Source organism: Hypomesus transpacificus, chromosome 2 (genome assembly GCF_021917145.1).
Source record: "Hypomesus transpacificus isolate Combined female chromosome 2, fHypTra1, whole genome shotgun sequence".
In the NCBI taxonomy this organism is placed as follows: Eukaryota; Metazoa; Chordata; class Actinopteri; order Osmeriformes; family Osmeridae; genus Hypomesus; species Hypomesus transpacificus.
Genome location: NC_061061.1, coordinates 8538931 through 8561650, shown reverse-complemented (window position 1 = coordinate 8561650; position 22720 = coordinate 8538931). Strand labels below are relative to the sequence as shown.

The 22720-nt window shown below is 47.9% G+C and overlaps 1 protein-coding gene across 14 annotated transcripts in view; it reads right to left on the bottom strand.

The window, feature by feature from the left end:
• The window catches only part of ptk2ab (protein tyrosine kinase 2ab), a 55712-nt gene that overhangs the window by 17124 nt on the left and 15868 nt on the right, over nucleotides 1-22720 (bottom strand). For 5 of the 14 annotated variants that reach the window (XM_047030956.1, XM_047030965.1, XM_047030929.1 and 2 more), the window contains 22 exons: nucleotides 21775-22004; nucleotides 20492-20658; nucleotides 16993-17080; nucleotides 15865-15944; nucleotides 15677-15739; nucleotides 14032-14086; nucleotides 11845-11985; nucleotides 11179-11256; nucleotides 10791-10898; nucleotides 10508-10625; nucleotides 10354-10387; nucleotides 9453-9511; nucleotides 7752-7769; nucleotides 6988-7044; nucleotides 5638-5667; nucleotides 4477-4574; nucleotides 3663-3747; nucleotides 2763-2863; nucleotides 1432-1547; nucleotides 1178-1278; nucleotides 906-995; nucleotides 566-770 (listed from right to left, as the gene is read on the bottom strand). In XM_047030956.1, coding sequence (XP_046886912.1) covers nucleotides 566-770; nucleotides 906-995; nucleotides 1178-1278; nucleotides 1432-1547; nucleotides 2763-2863; nucleotides 3663-3747; nucleotides 4477-4574; nucleotides 5638-5667; nucleotides 6988-7044; nucleotides 7752-7769; nucleotides 9453-9511; nucleotides 10354-10387; nucleotides 10508-10625; nucleotides 10791-10898; nucleotides 11179-11256; nucleotides 11845-11985; nucleotides 14032-14086; nucleotides 15677-15739; nucleotides 15865-15944; nucleotides 16993-17080; nucleotides 20492-20658; nucleotides 21775-21969 — 2087 coding nt within the window. In that variant the 5' untranslated portion in view covers nucleotides 21970-22004. Of the gene's footprint in view, nucleotides 1-565; nucleotides 771-905; nucleotides 996-1177; nucleotides 1279-1431; nucleotides 1548-2762; nucleotides 2864-3662; nucleotides 3748-4476; nucleotides 4575-5637; nucleotides 5668-5904; nucleotides 6318-6987; nucleotides 7045-7160; nucleotides 7396-7751; nucleotides 7770-9452; nucleotides 9512-10353; nucleotides 10388-10507; nucleotides 10626-10790; nucleotides 10899-11178; nucleotides 11257-11844; nucleotides 11986-14031; nucleotides 14087-15676; nucleotides 15740-15864; nucleotides 15945-16992; nucleotides 17081-20487; nucleotides 20659-21774; nucleotides 22005-22720 lie in introns of those variants that run through there. The other 9 variants (XM_047030939.1, XM_047030921.1, XM_047030947.1 and 6 more) reach the window with 9 other exon arrangements.

Sequence of the window (22720 nt, the reverse complement as noted above, 5' to 3'; positions counted from 1 at the left end):
AAACATCTAAAATAATTATTGCTTTTGTATAAAGTTAATCAATTGCTGGTCTTTAACATACATCTTCGGTATTTTTGTGAAGGTTTAAAGGTATGTAAAGAAAATTTAAAAGACAACATTTTCATAGCCTTATTGTAACATGTATTACCAGTAACAGCTAAAACCATATCATTTACAGTTTTTTTATAAAGTAATACAATTAATATTGTGCAGAATTAAGTTCAGCCTAGTGGTTTGGCCCACCACAACGGTCCCAATTTCTCATGTGGCCCTTCAGGAAAATGAATTGACCACCCCTGCTCTACAGTCACAAGAGTGGCTAGCTTTGTCACAGCGCCACCTTGTGGTAATGGAATATATTTTAGATTCAATAAGGTTGGTATGATACTTACCTGCTCTAAATGATTATTATTTATCAAGTATACATGTTCCTGGTGTAGTACTGCAACACCTCTCCTAAATAATACTGTAGCATTATCTGTGTGGAATTCAAGCTCAACTCAGGTTCAGATCCAGGTTTTTTTAAAGAGGGTGTGCTGACGTCATGGCGGAGGGCCGGACTGACCTGAGCTGAACTTTGAGCTCGGTGAAGCGGGGTCTCTTGCTGGGGTCGTAGGACCAGCACTTGGTCATGAGGCTGTACAGGGTGGGCGGGCACTGGTGGGGCATGGCCAGACGCTCGCCGTTCTCGATCCGACCAATCACGTCGTTGTTCTTCACGCCCTGGAAGGGCTTGATGCCGTACATGAGGATCTCCCACATGCAGACCCCTGGTAGAAAACGAGGGCTGGGGTTAGGACACGGCACACACACACACGGAGACGCACACAGTCCAGCGAACCCATGTACTTCAGGGAAATTGGCTTTGAGTGAAGAATTTGGAATGATGAGTTCCCTTGACTCACCGAACATCCAGACGTCACTGGCTGAGGTGAAGCGTCTGAAGTTGATTGACTCTGGAGCCATCCACTTGATTGGTAATTTCCCTTTGGAAGCTAAGAGGACACCAAAAACACAACACAACAACTGTAACCGATATGTACATACCAGCAGAGCCTTTTCAATATTCAATGACAAAATAAATCTATACAACATATAATAAAATGAATTTAAATGTTTATTTTTTATATAAATGTGGGACCGCTGAGTGGAGAGTAATAGTGCTTGTGTACAGTACCTTTGTAGTAGGAGCTGTCCTCCATGTATCTGGACAGGCCAAAGTCTCCCAGCTTCACACAGTCTACGGAGGACACCAGCACATTCCTGGCTGCAATGTCTCTGCAGGACAGAACACCGGGTTACTCCCATCGCAAAAAGAAACAACATTTAACCCCCACCGCCCCCTGTCCTCCCCCCGCCGTTTGATCCTGAACCTGACTCCAGGGTCAGCTGACCTACTTGCTTGACAGACGGAAAGGGGTGACAGACTACCTGTGGACGAAGCGCTTGCTCTCCAGGTAAGCGAGCGCCGTGCTCAGCTGGTAGGCGTACAGGATGAGGGAGGCCAGATCCAGGTTGTACTTCCTCACCTGCAGGAAGGACCTCAGCTGGGGGAGCACACAGGAAGCAGGAGATCAGCACCATGGGGGAGGGCGGACTGATTTTCACAGATGGGGTCGCTCGTTGGCTATTGGCTTTCGTGTCCTCTCTCGCCCGGTCTCTCTACGGGGTTCCACTTTTGAGTCGTCTGACTTGTACGTGCTACCGACCGTCTCTGAGAAATGTCGCTGGAGGCAGCTGCACCGTGGACAAGCTAGCAATTTTGATGAAGCGTGTAGGTGGTATTTATACTGAGAGGTGAGTTTAACAAGTTCAACTGAGCTACACTTTCTGAACGCATGTTCCTAACAACCTCAGTTCCCTCCTTCCATGCTGTGATGTTACCAAGGCTGTGTTTAACAAAATAATATTCTGCAATGAGGATGAAGTACATCTGGTTACCACTAGATGGAGCCTGTTCATCACCTAAACGAGGTGGAATACAGATGTGGTTTACACAGAGAAAATCGAATCAGACTATTTAAAGTTTTACTAAGATTCAAATCCAGCTAACCCTAACCCTCAGAAGACCATGTGTGTGTTTCATAAACATAAACCCTACACTAGGACCTCTCCATTTAGAATGTTTTAAAGATACTGAGCTGGGCTGGGCTACATGAGGGGCCAGGGTTAGGCTGGGCTATTGGAGGAGCCAGGGTTGGGCTGGGCTAGGCTGGGCTACGGGAGGAGCCAGGGTTGGGCTGGGCTAGGCTGGGCTATTGGAGGAGGCAGGGTTAGGCTGGGCTATGCTGGGCTATTGGAGGAGCCAGGGTTAGGCTGGGCTATGCTGGGCTATTGGAGGAGCCAGGGTTAGGCTGGGCTATGCTGGGCTATTGGAGGAGCCAGGGTTAGGCTGGGCTATTGGAGGGGCCTGGGCAGGCTGGGCTATGCTGGGCTATTGGAGGAGCCAGGGTTAGGCTGGGCTAGGCTGGGCTATTGGAGGAGCCAGGGTTGGGCTGGGCTATTCTGGGCTATTGGAGGAGCCAGGGTTAGGCTGGGCTATGCTGGGCTATTGGAGGAGCCAGGGTTAGGCTGGGCTATGCTGGGCTATTGGAGGAGCCAGGGTTAGGCTGGGCTATTGGAGGGGCCTGGGCAGCCTGGGCTATGCTGGGCTATTGGAGGAGCCAGGGTTAGGCTGGGCTATTGGAGGGGCCTGGGCAGGCTGGGCTATGCTGGGCTATTGGAGGGGCCAGGGTTAGGCTGGGCTAGCGTTGTGTACGTACCTCTCCCACAGTGCACAGCTCCATGATGATCCACACAGGGTTTTCTGTTATCACGCCAATGAGCTTCACAATGTGGGGATGGTCAAACTGACGCATGGTCACTGAGGTAGGGAGACAGGGAGGGAGGTGGGGGAGGATCAGAGTTAGAACAGCAGCCAGTCTAATCCTTCATTTCAGAGGATTTTGTGCATGTACGTCAAAGCGTGTTTGCTCCTAGACGACAACTCTGCAACCTAAACAAACCCCGACACAATCACATGACAACCCCTCCCCCCCACCCCACACAAACACTCTGACCCCCCCCCCCCCCCTCTCACCCCACAGCTGTCTATCTGCTGCAGAGGCACTGAGGCAAACACACAGAGACCCAATGGTGAGCAGGGGCTTTTCAAACTGAGTGAGTCTCCATGTGGTGTGTGCGTGTGTGTTTGTGTATTTGTCACTAGGGAAATCATTTCCTTTGCACTAAAGCAAACATAGTCTCAACCCTCCGTCCTCGACACCGCACAGCGGCTGAGTTTCCCCTTCTCTAAAGGGGGAAGGGGCGGGTGTGTTGGGGGTTGGGGGGGCTCAGTCCCACCTTGTCTGGGTATTTCACCAGGTTATGAGGGGCCTCTCTCTCCCCTCTCACAGCCAGGGCTGAGGAAGAGCACAGACCCCCACCCCCCAACCCACACATCCGATTCCTAAAAAAGGCAGAACTATCCCAGCATCCCCTCATAGCTTGTGCCCTCCACGGAATACGAGGCCTCAGTGGGGAGGAAGGTGAGGTGCGGCTGGCTGGCTAGTGGGACTGCTACGCTTGCTGCGGTTGACCTCCAGACGCGGCGGGGAGGGGGGTGCCCCTGCACCTGGGGCTGACCCGAGGTGGCCGAGGCTGGGACACGTGCGGGGACTTACGGGCCTCCTGGAGGAACTTCTCTCGGACGCTGTCGGAGGTGGAGTTCTTGCATGTCTTGACGGCCACGGACAGAGCCGGGTTCTCCTGCGTGGAGACACGAACGATGTTAGTGATGACTGTACACATGCTGTAGTATTGTTTATACTGTAGAACTGTGTGTGTATATATACTCCAGCAATGTGTGTGTGTGTGTCTGTATATATAAATAGTCACGGTTTGATACAACAGGTAAAAAGCTATAAATCCCAAAGGCTCGTTTCTTTTCATATTACTTCAAAGCCACATCCTAAACTTTGTCAACACAAACGTAAAAAGGGCTGACATTATCCAATTGGGACTTTGGAGATTTGGGATCTTAAGTCCGATGGGTGCCTCTGTTTTACATTTTGAGCATCAATCGAGATAGCTTGTCACAAGCACTTTTCAAACTCCTGGCACAAAAATACGGACAGATGAGGGACAATTGTGCCACTTTTTCGCTTATTTAATCTGATCTACCTCATAATCAGTGTTCATAAAGTAGAAAAGCCTTTGACTGGCACAGATGTATTCTTTGTCTGACTGTGTGCACAATGATAGATGTACTGTTACACCCATAATATGTACACGTACTATAGTACACCGGCTTACTTTGAAAACACCTTCTTCTTAACCGGTAGGGATATGAACACAGTTTACTGCTACATTCATTCAGCCGTTACACAAATACACAAACTACCTCGGTCACCACATCCAGACAGCAGGTATCAAGTCAGAATGGACTCTGTGTGTGTGTGTGTGTGTGTGTGTATGTGTGTGTGTGTAAGACAGTACCGGGCTCATGTAAACTCCCTGGTGAACATCTCCAAACTGTCCCTCTCCGATGCAGCGTCCCAGCTCGATACGGTCCCTCTGAATCTCATAGTCCCGGGCTGTGGACACACACACACACTCCCTGAGTTACACACAAGGACATTACATCTTACATTCACACACCCAAGCAGACGGCAGGAGTGTGTAACACTGCCTCCAAAGACCTTGACATTTGCAATACAATGGCTGCATTGTATTGGATGGTACAACAGCACAGACATTTGACAGTCCATTCATGACTGAGAGCAGTACGATGTTCTTCAACAGTACAAGAATGGAAGCCTATTCACTGGCTGTGTTTACACCTCTATGGCAGGTGTGCCCAAAACTGTTCCTGGTGTGCAATTATCCTTGAGGTCTTTGCCCCAGACGTAATATGCAGCACTTCATTGTAATATTTAGCTGGTGGATAAACTGATTCAGGTTGGGTGCAACTGGGATTAAAGTGTAAAACTACAAATTGGTAATTTGCAGGAACAGGGTTGTGCAACTCTTCCATATGACATCCTAATGGCCAGATCAGATCCCATTTATGCAAAATGATTGTTCCACAAAACGTTCGGGCTCCAAGACCCTGCTGAAAAGCATGCAAGTCACATCCACCACATTGTCCTCCGTGAAGGATCAGACATGCAGTCAGTGGCTGAATGGATCAAAAAGGATCTGGAAACAGCAGCATGATACCACACTAAAACAAAATCGCCATGCAGTGTTTCGTCAGATAATACCCCGTGTTCTTCCATTTGAGTGCAAAAATTGTGATAGAGGTCTCGCAAATTTCGCATTTCAATCGTCACATCAAGAACTGGAGAGCCAGAGAGTGTTGGTCCAGTAGATCTGTCTCGTTGTAACCCGGTGATTATAACTGGACTCATGGCACCTTAGGGCTAGTACCCTTTCAGGTTAAAAGGGACAGTGTCTCTACATCTATATCATATATCAAATTAAACATTTGAATGCAGAAAGGGGTTAAATCAATCAATCAATCAAATCAATATACAACACATATTTAAGCAGGCAAAAGCAATACAAAGTCATCACAAAAACCACTGTCACAAAAACCACTGTCACAAAGTCACGTCACAACACGACCAAGGGGGCAGTCCAGAACAGCAGCATTACCTTCCTCTAGTCCATAGTACCCTGTGAGGCCGTTAGTGCCAGGAGAAACAGAGAGCTCGCTTTTAGAAACGTCACAGCATTGATCAACACACACATACACGCACAGGTCTTCAGGGCACAGAAACACACAACTTACACACTGGATCAACCCACAAGGAGTTCATAACAATGTTATTCACAATGCGATGCATAACCCATGATCTTCAAAAAGTACATTCTTTTATTTTCTTATCTGCTTTTTTTGGGGTGTGAAGCTGAGGGTATTACTTTGCATGGCATCCGTCTGTAGCATTTAACGTCATACAGTCTCCTCCACCTGCCCACGTTCCTCTGCTACAGTCTATAAACCGACAGCTCCATAAACCAGAGGGCCAAGCTAGAGTGCTCCACTGGCAGGGAGAAGGGGACCTGCGTTCCACGAAACAGACGTTCCAAGACGAATAAAAAAAAACCGAGAGATTTATAACGCTCCTGGAACACGGCCTCTGCAGCTGCTCCTTGGCTGCTGACGTGTGTTCCGTACGCTCGGGTTCTGCGAGGAAAGTCTTTTGTTTACAAACTGCTCCCAGCCTGCTGTGATAACTTAACAGCGCACGTTGAACTCGGTCGTTCCATGACCGTATATAGACGCGACCGCGGAGGGGGTGGGGGGCGCAGGTTTAAAGGTTTTCGAGGTAAAAAAAAACCCCCTCAAGGCCCCCGAAGCGGTTTGTGGCCGTCCGAGGCGGGCAAGGCAGACAGGCATGACGATGGCATGGGCGCTGCGTGGAAAGCTAGCTTTGGAGCGCTAATACCAGCAGCGGTAGCAGCGATGGCGGCTGACAGTCACACTCATGCCAGTCTATTCTACGAATAGACGCCTGCTGGTCTGGTGACAGCTCTGAGACTCGTCTCATATGAATACATGTGACTGTGGATGGGAGACAGAATTAGCCAGAATTGGCTATACACACACAGGGTTGTATTTCCAGACGGCACATGCTCCATGTAAACAATTTGAAACAAAGTCTGTCTTAAAGATACCATGGCGTTGAACAGCGAGAGCTGGAAATCCGTGTCATGTTTATTCAACTGCTGAACCCCTTGTTAACATTGCTGGTTCTAGTCTAGGCGTAGAGAGGGTGGAGACACAACCACAGCAAGAACTAATCATGTGGGGCATGATGGATCTAAACTGGGTCGAAGCTGTGCACACACACACACACACACACACACACACAGGCCTGTCTAGTTGAGAGAACATCTGGTTTGCTAAAACAGTGAGGTCTGAAGCTGGCAGATGACACCCCCCCCCCCCCCCCCCCCCCCCTCTGTCTCTGACACACACACACACACACATTTGCTACTCACTGGAGGGCATGGTGTAGGTGTCCTCTTCATCTATGATCTCAGCATAATCATCCGTCTCTGCGAGGGGAAAACATGCAGAACCAACTGTTAGAGAGCACAGAAAACACACACACACACACACACACTGACAAAACGACCTCCTCATAGTCAACACCTAGCACGAAGAGGAGTACCTACTACAGAAGTCAAACGAGTTTGCTGCAATCCTATCCACACTTCCACCCGCACCCTGACACAGCGTGCGCTCGTCTCTAGACCTGGTCCTGTAGCTCAGTGGCTGGCCATGTGCTCAGCAGCCTGGGCCGCCCAATAAGAAGCAGTCAACACAGCTGTGGTATTTGAGTCTAGTGGGAGGGACGGAGGGATTGCTTTTCTCTCTTTTTTTTTTCTTCCACAGAAACATCTTCAGGAAAAACAGATTGAGTCATGGGTAACTCCACAGCCCAATGTGTCTGTCCCGATGGCCAGTGTGTGTGTGTCTATGTGCGTGCGTCTGTTTCTAATGCGTGCGGGTGTGACCCAGAGGAACGTACGCTGCTGATAACATTCACAAGGTAGCTAGCTCCCAGTGTGTAAAATCTGTGGAATGTTTTTGTAATATGCTATCATTTCCCTGAGGAAGTGGGGATGGTGGTGGTGGTGGGGGGGGGGGGGGGGGCACATGGGGTTAGAGATAATACGCCCAGTCTTCTAACTGTCTCCCACAGTCTAGTGTTAGCAGAATGGTTGGGTTAAAAGACAGTGAGGAAAAAAATCTACTTTACCGTCCCCACTAGTGTGACCTGCAGATCCAGCAAGCATGCAGGGGACACAGAGAGACAGACAGAGAGATAGGTGTGTGGGTGGGTGGGATGGAGGGGGGAAGAGAAGAGAGACATGGAGGTTAGTTTAAGGAATTTTCTGGATGAGGAAAGAAATGTTGGTTTATGTATTAGAACATGCAGTAAAGTGACACACACACACACACAGAAGCGTTGACTTTAAGGAGGACTCAGTCACATGTTGATCTTAAACCAAAGCAACTACTCAGTGTTTTAATAAAGTCATGCTGTTTCAACTGTTATTTCACTGTTAATTCATCACATATACTGCCCATGCTGCTGTATCTCTCACTGTATCCCACATACATACACACACACACATCAACACACTCGACATTGCTTATCTGGATTCATTGTAATCAACACACAGCACTATCCCTGTCCAAACAGAAAGACAGACACACACACACACTTAACGAGGTCCCACTCACTGGGTCTGTGTGAGAGTAGCAGAGGAAACAGAATGGAGGACAGAAGGAGAGGAAATGAGATGAGAGGAGGGGTAGAGGAGAGGGGGGTAGGGTAGAAGAGAGGAGAGAAGAAGAGCAGAGAGGGGGGTAAAGAAGGGGAGAGGATGGGAGAGGAATGGAGAGCAGAGGAGAGGACGTTAAGAGGAGGAGGGAGGAGGGGAGAGGGAAGAGAGAAGAAAGGGGTAGAGGAGAGAGGGGGGGGGAAGAACGGAGGAGAGAGGAGGGCAGAAGAAAGGGGAGGAGGGCAGAGGAGACAGGAGGAGAGGACACAAGACGAGTGGATGGCAGATGAGGCGTAAACGGCAGAAGGGGTTGCCGACTGTTTGTGCCGAGGAGGGGGTTCTGACAAAAACAGCCGGACACTCCCACTTCCTCCAGAGTGGCATCTGGGTGAAACGAGGGGCTCCTCAGCCCCTCAGACAAGGGTCTCTTTATGAGTGGCGACCCCATAAGACACACACACACACACACACTCCAAAGGCACTGTCCATATGTACAGAGGCCTGTGTGTCCCCTGAATTAAGTCCTCTCCTCTCTTCACTCTTTCCTCCTCGCTTTCTCTATCGCCCTTCTATATGGCTGTCAGACCAGGCTTATTCACATTCTGCTGGAGTGAGGACAGGATGCTGGCAGTAGGGCAACATGGCATTTAAATAGGACACACACAAGCTCACACACATACACACACAAGCTCACACACACACACACACACACACAGGAAAGGGAGGATGGAGGGAGTGCGACTAGTGTGGACTGCGTAACAGGGTAGTGAAAGTCTGCAGCTGACAACAAGGGAATGTTCATCTCATTCACGTCCACATCTGACTGACTGTGGTGCATTAGGTTGTCCTTATCAGACCAAAACGGGGCACAGATGGTTCTGGAATGTTTCTCATCTTTACCCTACGGATGTCTTCCTAACCAATCACGGGCTTCCACAGGCCTGCCCTAAACACTTATCTCATGAATTATTAACCAAAAAGTGCACTTCCAGTAATGTAGGCTATTATTCTGAGATTGTCCACGAGCCAACTACTTCTTTATCGGTCTGGGTTGTCCTGAAATCACACATCCGACTGACATCAACTTGTACTGAGAGAAAGAAAGAGCGACAGAGAAAGAGAGGTAGAGAGAGAGAGGGAGTGTGTGTGAGCGTGCGTGTGGCTGGGTTTACCTGAGACACACACCGCCCTGGTGCGGACCCCGTCAAGCCTCTTCTCGTGGTTGGAGACCCTGTGGGGGAAAGGCTGGAGGATCTGAATGCTGTACATTGTCCACAGCAGGATACGGCCTTCTGACAACACACACTCTCATACCCACGCACACTCACGCTCTCTCACAGGCAGATACTGACTGACCCTGCCCTTTCCACACTGGCTCCTACTGTAGCACAGTACTACCGACTTGAACGGGCCCCTTTGATTGGCCAGGCGTGTTGAGTGGGGAGGCTGCATGTTTTCCTTATTGGCTTATCGAAAAGGAAGTGGTCAGTAGGGGGGGCGGGCCATGGGACTGAGGATCATATAGATTTGACGGCACACTGGTACATTCCTCATGAGAGAGTCAAATAGTGGAAATTAGAGGGGAGTAGAGTACAGTAGAGTAGAGTAGGGGAGAGGAGACTGAAAAAATAGAGGAGACAAGAGGAGAGGAAAAACAGAGAAGGGAAGATAGGAGAGTAGAGAGAAGAAGAGAGGAGAGGAAGAGAGTTCTGCTGTCCGCCAACTAGTGATCAAACACAAACTGAAACCTGAACTCGGCAGCTGGGGGAGATGTCTTCCAGATGTAGGATGGAATTGGAGAGAGAGAGAAAAGGGAGGAGGGGAGAATAGGAGCGAGAGACAGTAATAAAACAGAGAGAGAAAGCGAGACATGTAGGGAGAGAGAGACTGTAATAAACAGAAAGACAGACAGAGGCAGTATTAATAGAGAGAAAGATATAGTAATGAACAGAGAGAGGGAGGGAAAGAGAGAGAGACAGAGCCAACAATAAACAGTGAGAGGGAGGGAGACAGTAATAAACAGAGAGAGAGAGAGAGAGAGAGAGAGAGACACTAAGCACACTGTGAACTCACTTTGGGATGGAAGGCAGTTTCCTCTCTCCCTCTGCTGAAGAGGAGAAAAACCAGGGTGAGACTTGGGTGTACATTGATAGAAGCCGTACAGTGTTTTTTTCGGAGCCCTCCAGTCAGAGACTGTCTGGCTGGAAACAGGTGAGGTGCTGAGTACCTTTCAGCAGGCGTATGATGAACGACTGAGAGGTGGCACCGACCAGGCGGCAGTAGCCGTCGATGAGGTCGGCCATGTTCTCGGCTGTGGTCAGGGTGGCCGTGGTCACGGTCAGAGGCTGCGGGGTGGCAAAACGCGTTCAGGTTAGAGGACGGCACCTCACAACCATGCACATCTAGCTGGTGTGTGTGGGGGGTGGGGTGGGTGAGGGTGTTAATGAGTGTGTTAAATGTGTCTGTGTATGTGTGTGTTTGTGTATATGTTGTTTATGTATGGTATGTACCTCTGCAGCCCCTGCCACGTTCAGTTGCAGCATGCCTTTCCTGTCCTTGTCCTCAGTGCTGGAGTACTGGATGGACTGAACCTGGGTGAAGTTAGCCAGGTGGGTCGGCTGTAACACACACACATGCACGCGCGCACACAAACACACACACAGATCACATATCAGCACCTCTCTGGCAGGCTCACAGTATGAGTCCCAAATGAGTCAATCCTAACTTGAATCAATAGTTGTTCCTAACATCTACAAATAACTATAAAATACTTCAAATACTACTTCAAATACTTCAGCAGTATACAGTAAGTGGATTTAGCCCTGAATGACAGAATAACTATTCATGATTTGATAAAAAAGTGGGTGTGTTTGTGAGGGAGGGAGTGTTCAATCTTACCGTGGAGCCTTTGTCTGTCAGGTAGCTAATGCCCTCCTCAGGGCCGATGGCCAGTTCCACAGATATGACCCAACTCGACTAAATGGAGAGACAGTAGGGAGGTAGAAATGAAAGTGGGTGAGAGAGAGACAGAGAGAGAGAGACAGAGGGAGAGAGACAGAGAGAGTCAGAGAGAGACCGAGAGAGACCGAGAGAGACAGACAGACAGACACAGAGAGAAAGAGAAGAGAGAAGGGGAGGAGAGGAGAGAGGAGAGAGAAGAGATAGAGAGAGAGACGCATTGTGAGGTCCTTCATAAAACCACCCCATTTCTACCATTTTCTACAGCATGTGCAATCTATTAGCATGATCTGATCAAAGATGACAGCGTAAGTAAAACATGCAATATCATCTAACCCAATCCACTCAAACTGCTAATAATGTCTGAAATAGAACCTGCATACTATATAATATAATCTATTACACTAAGAGCGAGTAAGGCAGATGTTTATATTCTATCTAACGTGACCACAGACCCAAGGCCAGGGAGGGCAGAACACAACAGTCCAGCAGGTGGTGCTACAGCCCACTTCTCATACAGCCTCACAGTGGTCTACCAGCAGACTACAAACAGAGTAAGAAGGTGTGGCAAGTTCCTCAGAGCTGATTTTTGTAATATCCACTCACGCCCAGGGCGCATTTGAAGCACTCCTTGTCGAAGCGGTAGATGGGGGACAGGATCTCGAAGAACTTGTGGATGCTCTGCTCGTCATTCAGGTTGGCGAACTGCTTGAAGGTCTGCTGGATCAGCTTCCTGAGGGTCTTAGCCTGAGGCGAGAGAGAGAGAGAGAGAGACAGAGTGAGAGAGAGAGAGAGTGAGAGAGACAGAGAGAGTGAGAGAGAGAGAGAGACAGAGAGAGTGAGAGAGAGAGAGACAGTAGAGACAAAGTGAGAGAGAGAGAAACGGAGTGAGAGAGAGAGACAGAGTGAGAGAAAGAGACAGAGAGAGAGAGTGAGAGAGAGAGAGAAAGAGACAGAGTGAGAGAGAGAGAGAGAGAGAGAGAGAGAGAGAGAGAGAGAGAGAGAGTGCAAGGCTTGTTAAAGCAAGAATTAAAGTAATAAAAAAACAGATGCTTCAGTGTCATGATAATGTCATGTTTACAGATAAACCCCTTAAAATCAGTATTTTTGTGTCCCATCCTGTCAGTTATTGTTGTGTATTGTGTGTCATTTTCACCAAAAGCCTCCCTCTAATTACTGGGATTTTAGACAAAAGCCTAACCTGACACCTCCTGCTAAGAAATTGCAAAAAGCCCACAAATCTTTTCCAACTGAATCCAATTAACATTCGATTTCCATTCTTAATTGCGTTCTTGAGGACATTTACGCCGACGTTAACGATGGAAATGCCACAAGCATATTTCTTTATGCTAGCTTGGGGCATCTATTACCATCCGCCTAATTGGGTAACAACAGTCGGGGTAATCTCTCAAAGGACGAGGACCCGTGAATGTGCTCTGAAGGAGATGTCAATGGAAATTGCTCATCTTTGTCTCTTCACAAGTAGAGCGCACCACATCCTGGCAAAAACACCCAGGACAAAGATGCTGGTATAGTAGATTTACACTTACACATTTAAGCCAGTTTTTTTAAATACGTTGTATGTTGTTGTTACTCCGCTATTTTACCATTTAGGCTCAAATCTGTACCCTACCCTGCCCAACCCTGACAAAGATGCACTCCTAATTAGCTTAGGGTGTACATCATTTTTTTGCTTACAACTTAAAGAGTCAGACAAACACCATCTTCAATTGTCTCCCCAACATGGATCATCAAACACACAGAGCTTAAGACCTCAACTACAAGCACATGAGCAGACTGGACTATGTTAGCAGGCAGTGCAATCCAGCAGCACCTACATCTTGAACAACGAGAATCCACATTTACAACAGAGACAGGGTCCGAGTTCAGAGTGCATGTGTGAAGCCAGACTTAACAATTTTATCAAGGCCTTCTGAGTGACTGGGTACTCAGCAACGTTGAAAGATTAAATGTCCTGATTTAACACGCTTCGTCACAGATCTGTTTTTTTGGGGGCTGTGTAAACAAATGTTTCTGGTCAGACATGGGAGAGACAGAATCACTTTGTTTGGAACAACAGACCTCGGGGCAGATTCTCGTGCTGTAATAGGAGGGGAAGACCCAGTGAAGCAGCCAGAATGCAAGACTTATTCCCCCGGGATGGGAGGTAGAGGAAGAAAGAGAGGGAGTAATTGAGTGTGAGTGAGACTGAGAGTGATTGAGTGTGAATGTGAGCGAGAGACAGAGAGAGCGAGAAAGCGAGAGAGCGAGAGAGAGAGCGAGAGAGCGAGAGAGAGAGAGAAAAAAACATCTCACGAACACAAGTGAGGCCTGGCCTCTAAAGATGGAGATGCAAAGAATCTTGGGGAGGACGAGGAGGACCAGACCACCAACACTATGACACTGCAGCCTCAGCCTCTATCTGACACCAGGGGGCTATGTCACCCAGGCTAAACTTGGGCTCCTATCTGTCCAGAGAGACTCTGGGTGAAAACGGTTAGTTGAACCAGCCAGTCAGCTCCATAGCAAGTCATCCAGCAAGGACTTTAACCAGCAGTTCAGTAAGTTCTTCAGCTAATCAGCAGGACAGGGAACCAGACAGCCAGCAGGTCAAACACACAGGCTGTTTGCCACCCACCCACTCAGCCAGCCAACCAACCAGCAAGCCAACCAGCCACGTAGCCAGCCAGTCAGCCAGTTATAATGACTCCGATGGATGCGTTCTCTGTCTCCTTGGGAATGGCTGAGCCTTTGGGGCAGGTCAGTGAGATAAAGAGCTCCAGTTCTTCTTACCTTCAGAGAGTCCAACAAGCTCTTAGGGAAGAATCTTCTCAAGCCCACATCTTTTCTGTGGAGAAAAGAGCACAAGCATGAAAGACTGGATGGTCACGGAAGCACAAGAGAACATAGAGACAGGACACATTTGTCATTCCGTTTCATCATCTTTATGTGTTTGATACAGAAACATTAAAAACAAAAGTTAAATGACTTGAAAGCTTCAGGTTTATTTCAGTTGGTTTGCACCTGTCCACCTGCCAGAGTGAGAGTGGGACATTTACAAGGAATTTGCATGTATTTGCAAACCATCATTTGCTTTCAGATTCAAATTACACCACCATCCTCAGTGGCCAAGAATGCAAGCCATAAAGCTGAATACAGCATACGGCAAAACATCAGATAGAAGCTTTGTACCAAAAGACACAACTACTGAGGCTGCTCTGTTCTGAACCGAACTAGGACGGAGTCGGCACCAGGCCTGCTGTTTGGGGTTGACCGTCTCTTTAATACAATTTCCCCGGACAATTTCCCTTTAAGAGACAAAATGTGTTGTCATTAATGGCCTTGTGTTGGGGTAAAATGTATCTTTAATGTAGTTTAAATGGACTTCAGGTAGGTGTCCTGGCGCTAGGCTAAACTGCTCGTGTCAGGACACCTAACAGCAGTTCCCCTGTGGAGTTACAGCTATTACCCACCAGGGGGCCTGTGAGGTCTGTGGTGGGGAACATAACCACACAGTTGGAGATGATTAAGCGCAGCTCGTTCAGGCAGGGCAATGGGGCAGCGCGCGTCATCCATTTGTCGGGGACGTAAGGCGTCTTACTCCACCTTCCTTTCCTCCTCCCACTACCACACCCATGTTAGCAGCGCATATCCATTGGACCACGGCCGATAAGTCCCCTTTAAAAGACGCGTGGATACGCACACACTCACCCCGGTTGTTGTATGACTAGTGCTGCTGCCGCCCTCCACCATCCCCTTCTCCCCCATGCTGTCTGTGTGTTCTATCGACCATGGGGATTATATCTCTATTGCTCCCTGCCTCATATGTCATGTATGTATGTGTTGCATCGAGGAGGCAGGGAGTGCTTCCCTTACATCATCCACTCCGCCAAAGTTAAATCTACATGTCCATGTCATGTAACAATAAATGCTCAAATCTAATACGTGATTGTCTTGACCGAACTGAAGATCAATTCGGATTTACTAAAGAGCAGTCTCTTTTTTTTTTCCTTTTTATAAAGCTGGCCAGTCAATGTACCATTAGCCTGACCCACATATAGCCAGCTATAAAAAAAAATTTAAAGCATAAAGTGACAGATTCCGACAAGGCTGCCTGTACACAACACGCGTGGAGTTATGACTACAGCAGTGGGCTGCCACATTAGAATAATAATAACACATATTTAAGACTTATGTGGGCAACACATACTTTGAAGAGATTTTTCCTTTTATCTCACTTACACTTTTACAGCGTAAAATAGATAATCAAATAGACATGTCAGTCACTAACACTAGCTGTTCAGTAAAAGTGGGCAACCAAGCAACCATGTTGTCAGTAGGGTATCAATACCACATCTGTTTGGATATGTTAACAATGATGTGAGGTGTAACAGAAATCACGTGTTTGTACACACTGTTGAGTAAGAGGACAACTTACTCTAGTAATTCATAGTTTGATTTCTTGTCCAGTGCGTTCCCTGGCATTTCTCTAAAGAACCTCCTAGAATGCAGAGAAAAAGAAGAAGACAAAAGTAAGATTTGGCAGTGTATTTCACTGTGAGGATATAAGTCTGAGTGTGGTATTTGTCATGCAAAATGAGACTATTCAAAACCTCTTGACCTTACCTGATTTCCAGGCAGCCCAGTTTCAGTGCAATGTCCTGCTCCACATGATCTGCTATTTCCAACATGTAGTCACTCTTCACCTGAGGAAAGTAAACCATATCATTGTTAGTTTGACAAACCTGCTTCTGACGTTAATAACAAGATAGAGAGAATATTGTATGAGCTTAAAAGCTGCTCTAATTGACCCAAGGTTAGCAGTGAGAAGTGCTATGAAAGATTGCAGTTAGCCACAAGGAGCTGCCTAGTTAAAGAAATTCGACAGTAAACTATTAGAGGCTGCCTCTGAAAGACTACGATAGTCCATAAAAACAACTGCCTCACAGAGATCTCAATAAGGCCAACCACCACATATACACTAGATACCTCGCTTTGAGTACATGAGAATCATAGTGTCTGAAACTCTGGCCTGCAGCCCAGTTCTCTCGTCTACATAGAACCATGTCAAACTACCCAGCAACACCTCTTCATCACGCAGACCACTAGCGCTAGCAGGACTCAGGAATGGACAGAATTCATACAGTGGTAAAGACAATGGAGCTTTCTATTGGCAGAAGACCCTGTCAGGTGGTACGGGGGGGATTGCACCAACTGTTCGCGTCGCAAAAGAACGAAAGGTCCTCGAAAATGACACTGTCTGGCTATTTCAAGTGGAATCCAGCGGTGAGGGAGCAACACACCGTGATTAAGGAAGAAGACGAGTGATGAAGACGATGTTTTCTGAGAAGTCTGACCTCCGGGGAGGGACGTTGCTTCGGTTGAGCTAGTTAGCGAGACTCTGGCATCGGAGATGAGGGATTTCATGCTGACATGGGCACACATCGTCCCTAGCAGAAGGGGAAGCCTGGAGCTGTTTCTCTGCTGTCAGGTCTTTGTCTAACAGGTTCTCAGCGGAGCAGGACAGAAACCCGCTGACCCCTTCCCTAATCTCCACACAGCCTCCAGACACCGTCAGGTTACAGTCAACTGAAAAACCTGTGCAGACAACGGCCCCTGCCTACTCGCAGAAATGTTCCAGTACCACTCAGTTAAGAGAGATTCTTAATTTCTTTCTCGCAAGGAACTCGGGTGTCTCAGATGTTTCTGTTGTTGTGGCATGAATGGAGAGTGGAGCGTGATGTTGTCTCTCACCTGATGGTAGAAGTAGTTGAGCGTGGGCTTGTCCTCGGTGAAGTGGCTGAGGAACCCTTTGGGCAGGTAGCGTATCCGGAGTTCATACCTGGGAACACAGAGGGGTCACACGATGCTCGCAAGACTGACAGCATGGCTGGGAAGGCTAGGGTTCAGTGCAAGAGCAACAAAGCAAAAGGCTGTGTTGTGGCAAATGGGTTGTTTTCTTTGATCACGGGATACACTACAAAGAACAGACAAAAAGGAGGTCGGAAGAAGAGGCTTTCTTCTCCGTTTGTAATCAAAAGAATCGTTTTCATTCCAATCTGTGCAGGGAAGAGAACAAGGAGGAGTTCATGTTAGGCAGCCGACTGTGTTACGTTGATTAAAAACAGTCTGTGAGTCGAGTGCTCCGGGCTTTGTCTGATCTGTGTCGTTAACGTCGGTCCAAGACGGCACATGTGGTCATTATCCCGCGGTTTACGGAGGTTTCTCTTTCACATGGATACAATCAAAGGCGGCAGAGAGGAGGAGGAGGAAGAAGAAGAGGAGGGAGACTTCTTCATCTGGGTCTCAGAGCCCAGCTGACTGGTAGCCACTGAGCTTGTGGGTGCATGCTGATGTGTTTAAGTATATGTGTGTGTGTGTGTTGCATGTTCAAAAAAGAAATATCACCAGAGAGACCTCAGAGGGAGCCAAAGTACTGTGCTATATGAAGCCCTGACGTTAAGCAAACATGAGGGCAGGAGTTACTGGAATGTGAAAGCCAGCCTGACAGTTCCCATTCATTGCTTTAAGGGCGCCTGTAGTAATACGTGGACACAGGCCATCAACTCACACAGCCTTCTCATTCCAAATTCTAAAGACAAGTTCTTTTTCACCGTGGAAAATATACAGGCATACACACACACACAATAAAACAAGTGCCAACATGCCAATGGCGGGAAGATGAAAAGAGGATCGAGTACACCCATACACACACACGATCATACATCTTTCTTTTTGAACTGTTCACCATGGGAGATTTCTGAGGAACGCCAGGTCATCCGGTAAGTCATGGCGTGTGTGGCCAGAGAGCAAGTGAACCCCAGGAGAGCTGCAGCAGCCGAGCGACTGAAGACAGCAGCCGCGCTCCTTCTATCTAAAGAACTGGGCCATCTTCAGCCTCGATTGGGGAGGTTATTGTACGTGTGTGGGGGTTTTTTCTCTGAACGCTAGGGGTTCCTCGTTTCAACCAACAAAAGAATTTCAGTTCGCAGAAGAACAACTGAATAAAAGATTTCCTTCTATAATGAATGAGGATGGGGGTAGAGCCCAGAGAGATTCCCCAGAGCTAGCGCCACTAGCTCTCTGAGAGGGCTAACAATAGCACAGCTGAATCCACCTCAGGCAGTAGAGACGGAACTAAATAATCCAGAGCTGGATGGAAACCCGGCATAGGCTGAGCTTGTCATAAAATATACGGCATCGGTCAATACAATATTTATTGTTCATGTACACCTCGTGCATTTGTAGATGGACCAAACTCTCGTTTTGGATGGACATATGCTATGTTTTTACTAGCATCCTTTTAAAACATATGTATACAGAGCTAGATAATTCGACAGGCATGTCCATTACCGCATGTCACTGATCTGCAATTTTGCACTATTGTACTGTACTCCACCTAGGTTAGAATAGGTTATTGGGTTGTAATAGGTTTTGTGTGCATTTAGGGTTAATATAGTATATTATTTATTGTTATCTGTATATTTAGGAAGTTTTAGTACTAGGGTTAGTATAGTCGATTATTTATTGCTATCTGTATATTTAGGAAGTTTCACTTACTTAAGCTCAGAATAGATGTAAATTATGTTCTGTGTACTTATATGTTATGTTATGCCAGGTGCTTGCGTTGTCTTGTCTTAAGAATTTCAGTGCCCAGTCTGACCTTGTGTTATTCTGTGTACCTGACAAATAAAAGACTTGAACTTGAACATTAACGTTACAAATTGCATTAAGTAAGAGCAAAAATTCAAAGTTTGTAGGCTAATCATTACTAGACACATCCCTGATTTAATGGTGTATTCTCAAGAAGGCTCAGGGAAGTCGAAAGACTATGCTTTTCTATGCAAAACGTGATTCTTTTTACAATTGATAATACATTAAAATAATCTTTGCTTTCACCTCAAACTGTTCTTAAATATATGTATTGCTATTTAAATACACACCCAATATACACACAGATACGTTTGGGAACAGAACTCAACAGACAAGGCTCACTGCAAAGGGAGAGGCCGAAAGAATCTTCCGGCCATCTCAATGATTTCAGATGTTAAGTATGTGGAGACATCCCTCGGCAATATATCTGTCAGCATCCACTCATCACACATCACACAAGCACTGGGGGTGAAGGAAACACGCAGTTAAATCGTCACACATTTCGACACACACACACACGATACATACTAGCACACACCACGTGCCCGGATACAGATAGTATACAGACACGCATACACAGAAAATACAGATTTGGATGCAATACACTCAAAACAGTAACACACACACACACACACACAATCCTCCTAAGCAACCACGATGAGTCAACAGCAGGGCTAATCTAATTCTGTCGGAGGGGGAATGATGGACAGTTTCCAATGTGCAATTGAGAAACCAATCAGGTTCAATCCACCGGAGCTCAGATAGAATAGCTACAACCCCTGCTCAGCAACCCTCCCTGCATGCCCCACACACCAGCCTCTTAGGGACCACTGACAATGTCAGTCATGCTGAAGTCCAATGAAAAGAGCTGATTGCATCGAAAAACGATTCTCCCCCCCCCTTCCCTGCCTGCACGCTCTGAAGGCAAAACACACAGATTCCCTCGGTGTTGATAAATCCTAACTACAGTTGGGGAAGTGGGTATGAGGTTTCCTTTTATCGGTGGTTGGGGGGGGCTTCAGCAGAATAAATGCTGCCGTCGTCGGACATCTGGCCGCAGGGGAGAGTCTGAGCGCCAGGTTGGTTTGAAAACGGGAGGGATCGCCAGTCACTTGGATGGTCCAAACTCATTCGCTTGCTCCTCCTGAATGTTGATACCACCCAGAAGTCCAAAAGCAGGCTCTGGGTTTACATTCGAGAAGACCAGAACAGTTCTCCCCACCCCTAACCATCACACGTCCCATACTGCTGCCTTGCGCACATCACCATGGCAACAAAAGTAACTATATATCCCGGGCATATTTCTGCCCTTGAGCTTGCCCCCCGGACTGAATCCATTTAAACATGAGAAGAAGTCTCTTGCTGTCTCCTCCCAGCTGAACACAGCTGAAAGGGTTGCAGGCATATTAGCTGCTTTGACAGTTGGAGGAGACCAAAACCTAGTTTCCAATAGCAATACGTGGACCAGAATCAAATAAGTGGAACCAAATAAAAATATGTAGATCAGTAGGGAAATATAAGCCCTGTGTGTTTATGGTTTTGCTGTTGACATCCACAAAACCTAAACATCGGCTAGGAAACGTGGGTAAGTCAGCCTCACCTCCACTCCTCCAGGGGGTGCTGCTGCTCAAAGCGCTCCCTGATGTGGGACACGCCCAGGTCTGGGTGGAGCCAGTGGACCTCGCCAGACAGCAGGTGGCTGAGGCGGAGTCCGAGACACGACACGCACTTCACCTTGTGGATGTCTGCGATCTTCTGGATGACACCCTGGGTAGAGTGAGAGAGAGGAAGAGAGATACACAGAGAGAGGGGGGTAGAGAGAGAGAGAGAGAGAGAGAGAGAGAGAGAGAGAGAGAGAGAGAGAGAGAGAGAGAGAGAGAGAGAGGGGTAGAGAGAGAGGGGTAGAGAGAGAGAGAGGGGTAGAGAGAGAGAGAGAGAGAGAGAGAGAGAGAGAGAGAGAGAGAGAGAGAGAGAGAGGGGTAGAGAGAGAGAGAGAGAGGGGTAGAGAGAGAGGGGTAGAGAGAGAGAGAGAGAGAGGGGTAGAGAGAGAGAGGGGTAGAGAGAGAGAGGGGTAGAGAGAGAGAGAGAGAGAGAGAGAGAGAGAGAGAGAGAGGGGGTAGAGAGAGAGAGAGAGAGAGAGGGGTAGAGAGAGAGAGAGGGGTAGAGAGGGGTAGAGAGAGAGAGAGAGAGAGAGAGAGAGAGAGAGAGAGAGAGAGAGAGAGAGAGAGAGAGCGGGGGAAGAGAGAGGGGAAAAGAGAAAGTGAGTGAAAGCGTGTGAGAGGAGGGGGGGATTTAGACCACAGAGACAGAGATAAGAAGTGAGTAAGAGTCATTCTACATCTTGAGAATGCAGACAGATACATCACCAGGCAGACAGACAGACAGATAGGGAGGAGGGGATGGATGGATGGACGCTAAGAAGGGGGTGGGGGGGGGGCACAGGAGACCAGACCAGATGCAAAGCTGACAGACCGGAGTCCTAACTGTCCTACACGATGGTTATTGACTGACAGCCTAAGACAAAGTCAAGAGGGTCAAGAAGTTGGTGGTATGTGTGTGTGTGTGTGTGTGTGCACTTCAACAAATGGATCCCCAAGCGTAGACAAGACGAGTCCCAGTACGGGCTGTAACTTATCTGAGAGGATCTAAGGAGATGAGCTTGGCAGGCAGCGCAGTGTGCCTGGGAGTGACTGACTGACTGGTAGTGATAGATTGGAGACTCAGGAGGGTTGCAGCTTTGCATCTCGTGTCCAGACAGCTTAGAGAATCCATCACTGGCACGCATCAATGAGGACCCGACACAGTCAGACACAGGGCTATGGTTGGCTATGGTAAACCAACTGCAAAGTCATGTGTGTGTGTGTGTGTGCACGGTCGCCCTACCCTGACGTCGGTGGCGTCTCCGTGGCGTATGTTGCTGGCCCAGGTGCAGGGCTCGCTGTTGCTCTCAAAGTAGTGGAAGATCTTGAGGACGCGGTCCATGCTGGCCGCCGGGCGCTCCATGCCGGGCCCACCCCGGGACTTGAACCCGCAGCCCAGCGCGTGGTTCAGCCCAGGCTCCATGTACGCAGATGCCATGCCGCCCTTGGCTGGTGCTAGCTGTCTGTCATATTCTGGACAAGAGAAAGAGAGAGAAAGAGAGAGAACCGAGAAATAGGGTAGGAGGGAGGACGGGCGCAAGGGAGGGAGGGAGAAAGGGAGGACAAAGAGTTCAAGGATGCAATACAAAGATGACTGCTTGTTTCTTGGTAATCTTTTGCAAATGCATGTTTTTTAATACACTGCGAGAGCACTGGAACAACATACAGAGGGGTTTCAGGCTTTAGAAGTGGATCACAAATCACTCAACAGACCGTCCTTTAGATTACCTAAGAGAAAGGGCTTAATGTTTCAAACAAAGTGACATACAAGAACGATTTATGACCGAGGGATTTATCCGACCGCAGGGTCAACAATCAAATATTTTGTGTTCATGCTTTGTATACCTTTTGCTTGTCATTTCCAACCGGACGTGTCATGTCACGTACGTACACACACACGCAAACGTACATCTCAGTTACGTGAAGCTGAAGGCATTTGTCGCAGAATGTCACTGTTACCGCAACCCCACACATCATCATCAGAGATTGAGTGAACAACAGCAGGACCCAGGGTCGCTACGAATGTGAGCAACGCACGCAAGGCTACGCTGCAACGACCACTGAAGTGGAAGCAAAGCAGTTGTTTACAAGCTAGTTAACAGTCGTCACATGTCCACCCAGTCACGTCAAACACTGTTTAACCTGCAAGCCTGTCCTATAGACTCTAAACGGTATGGAACCCGATGTAG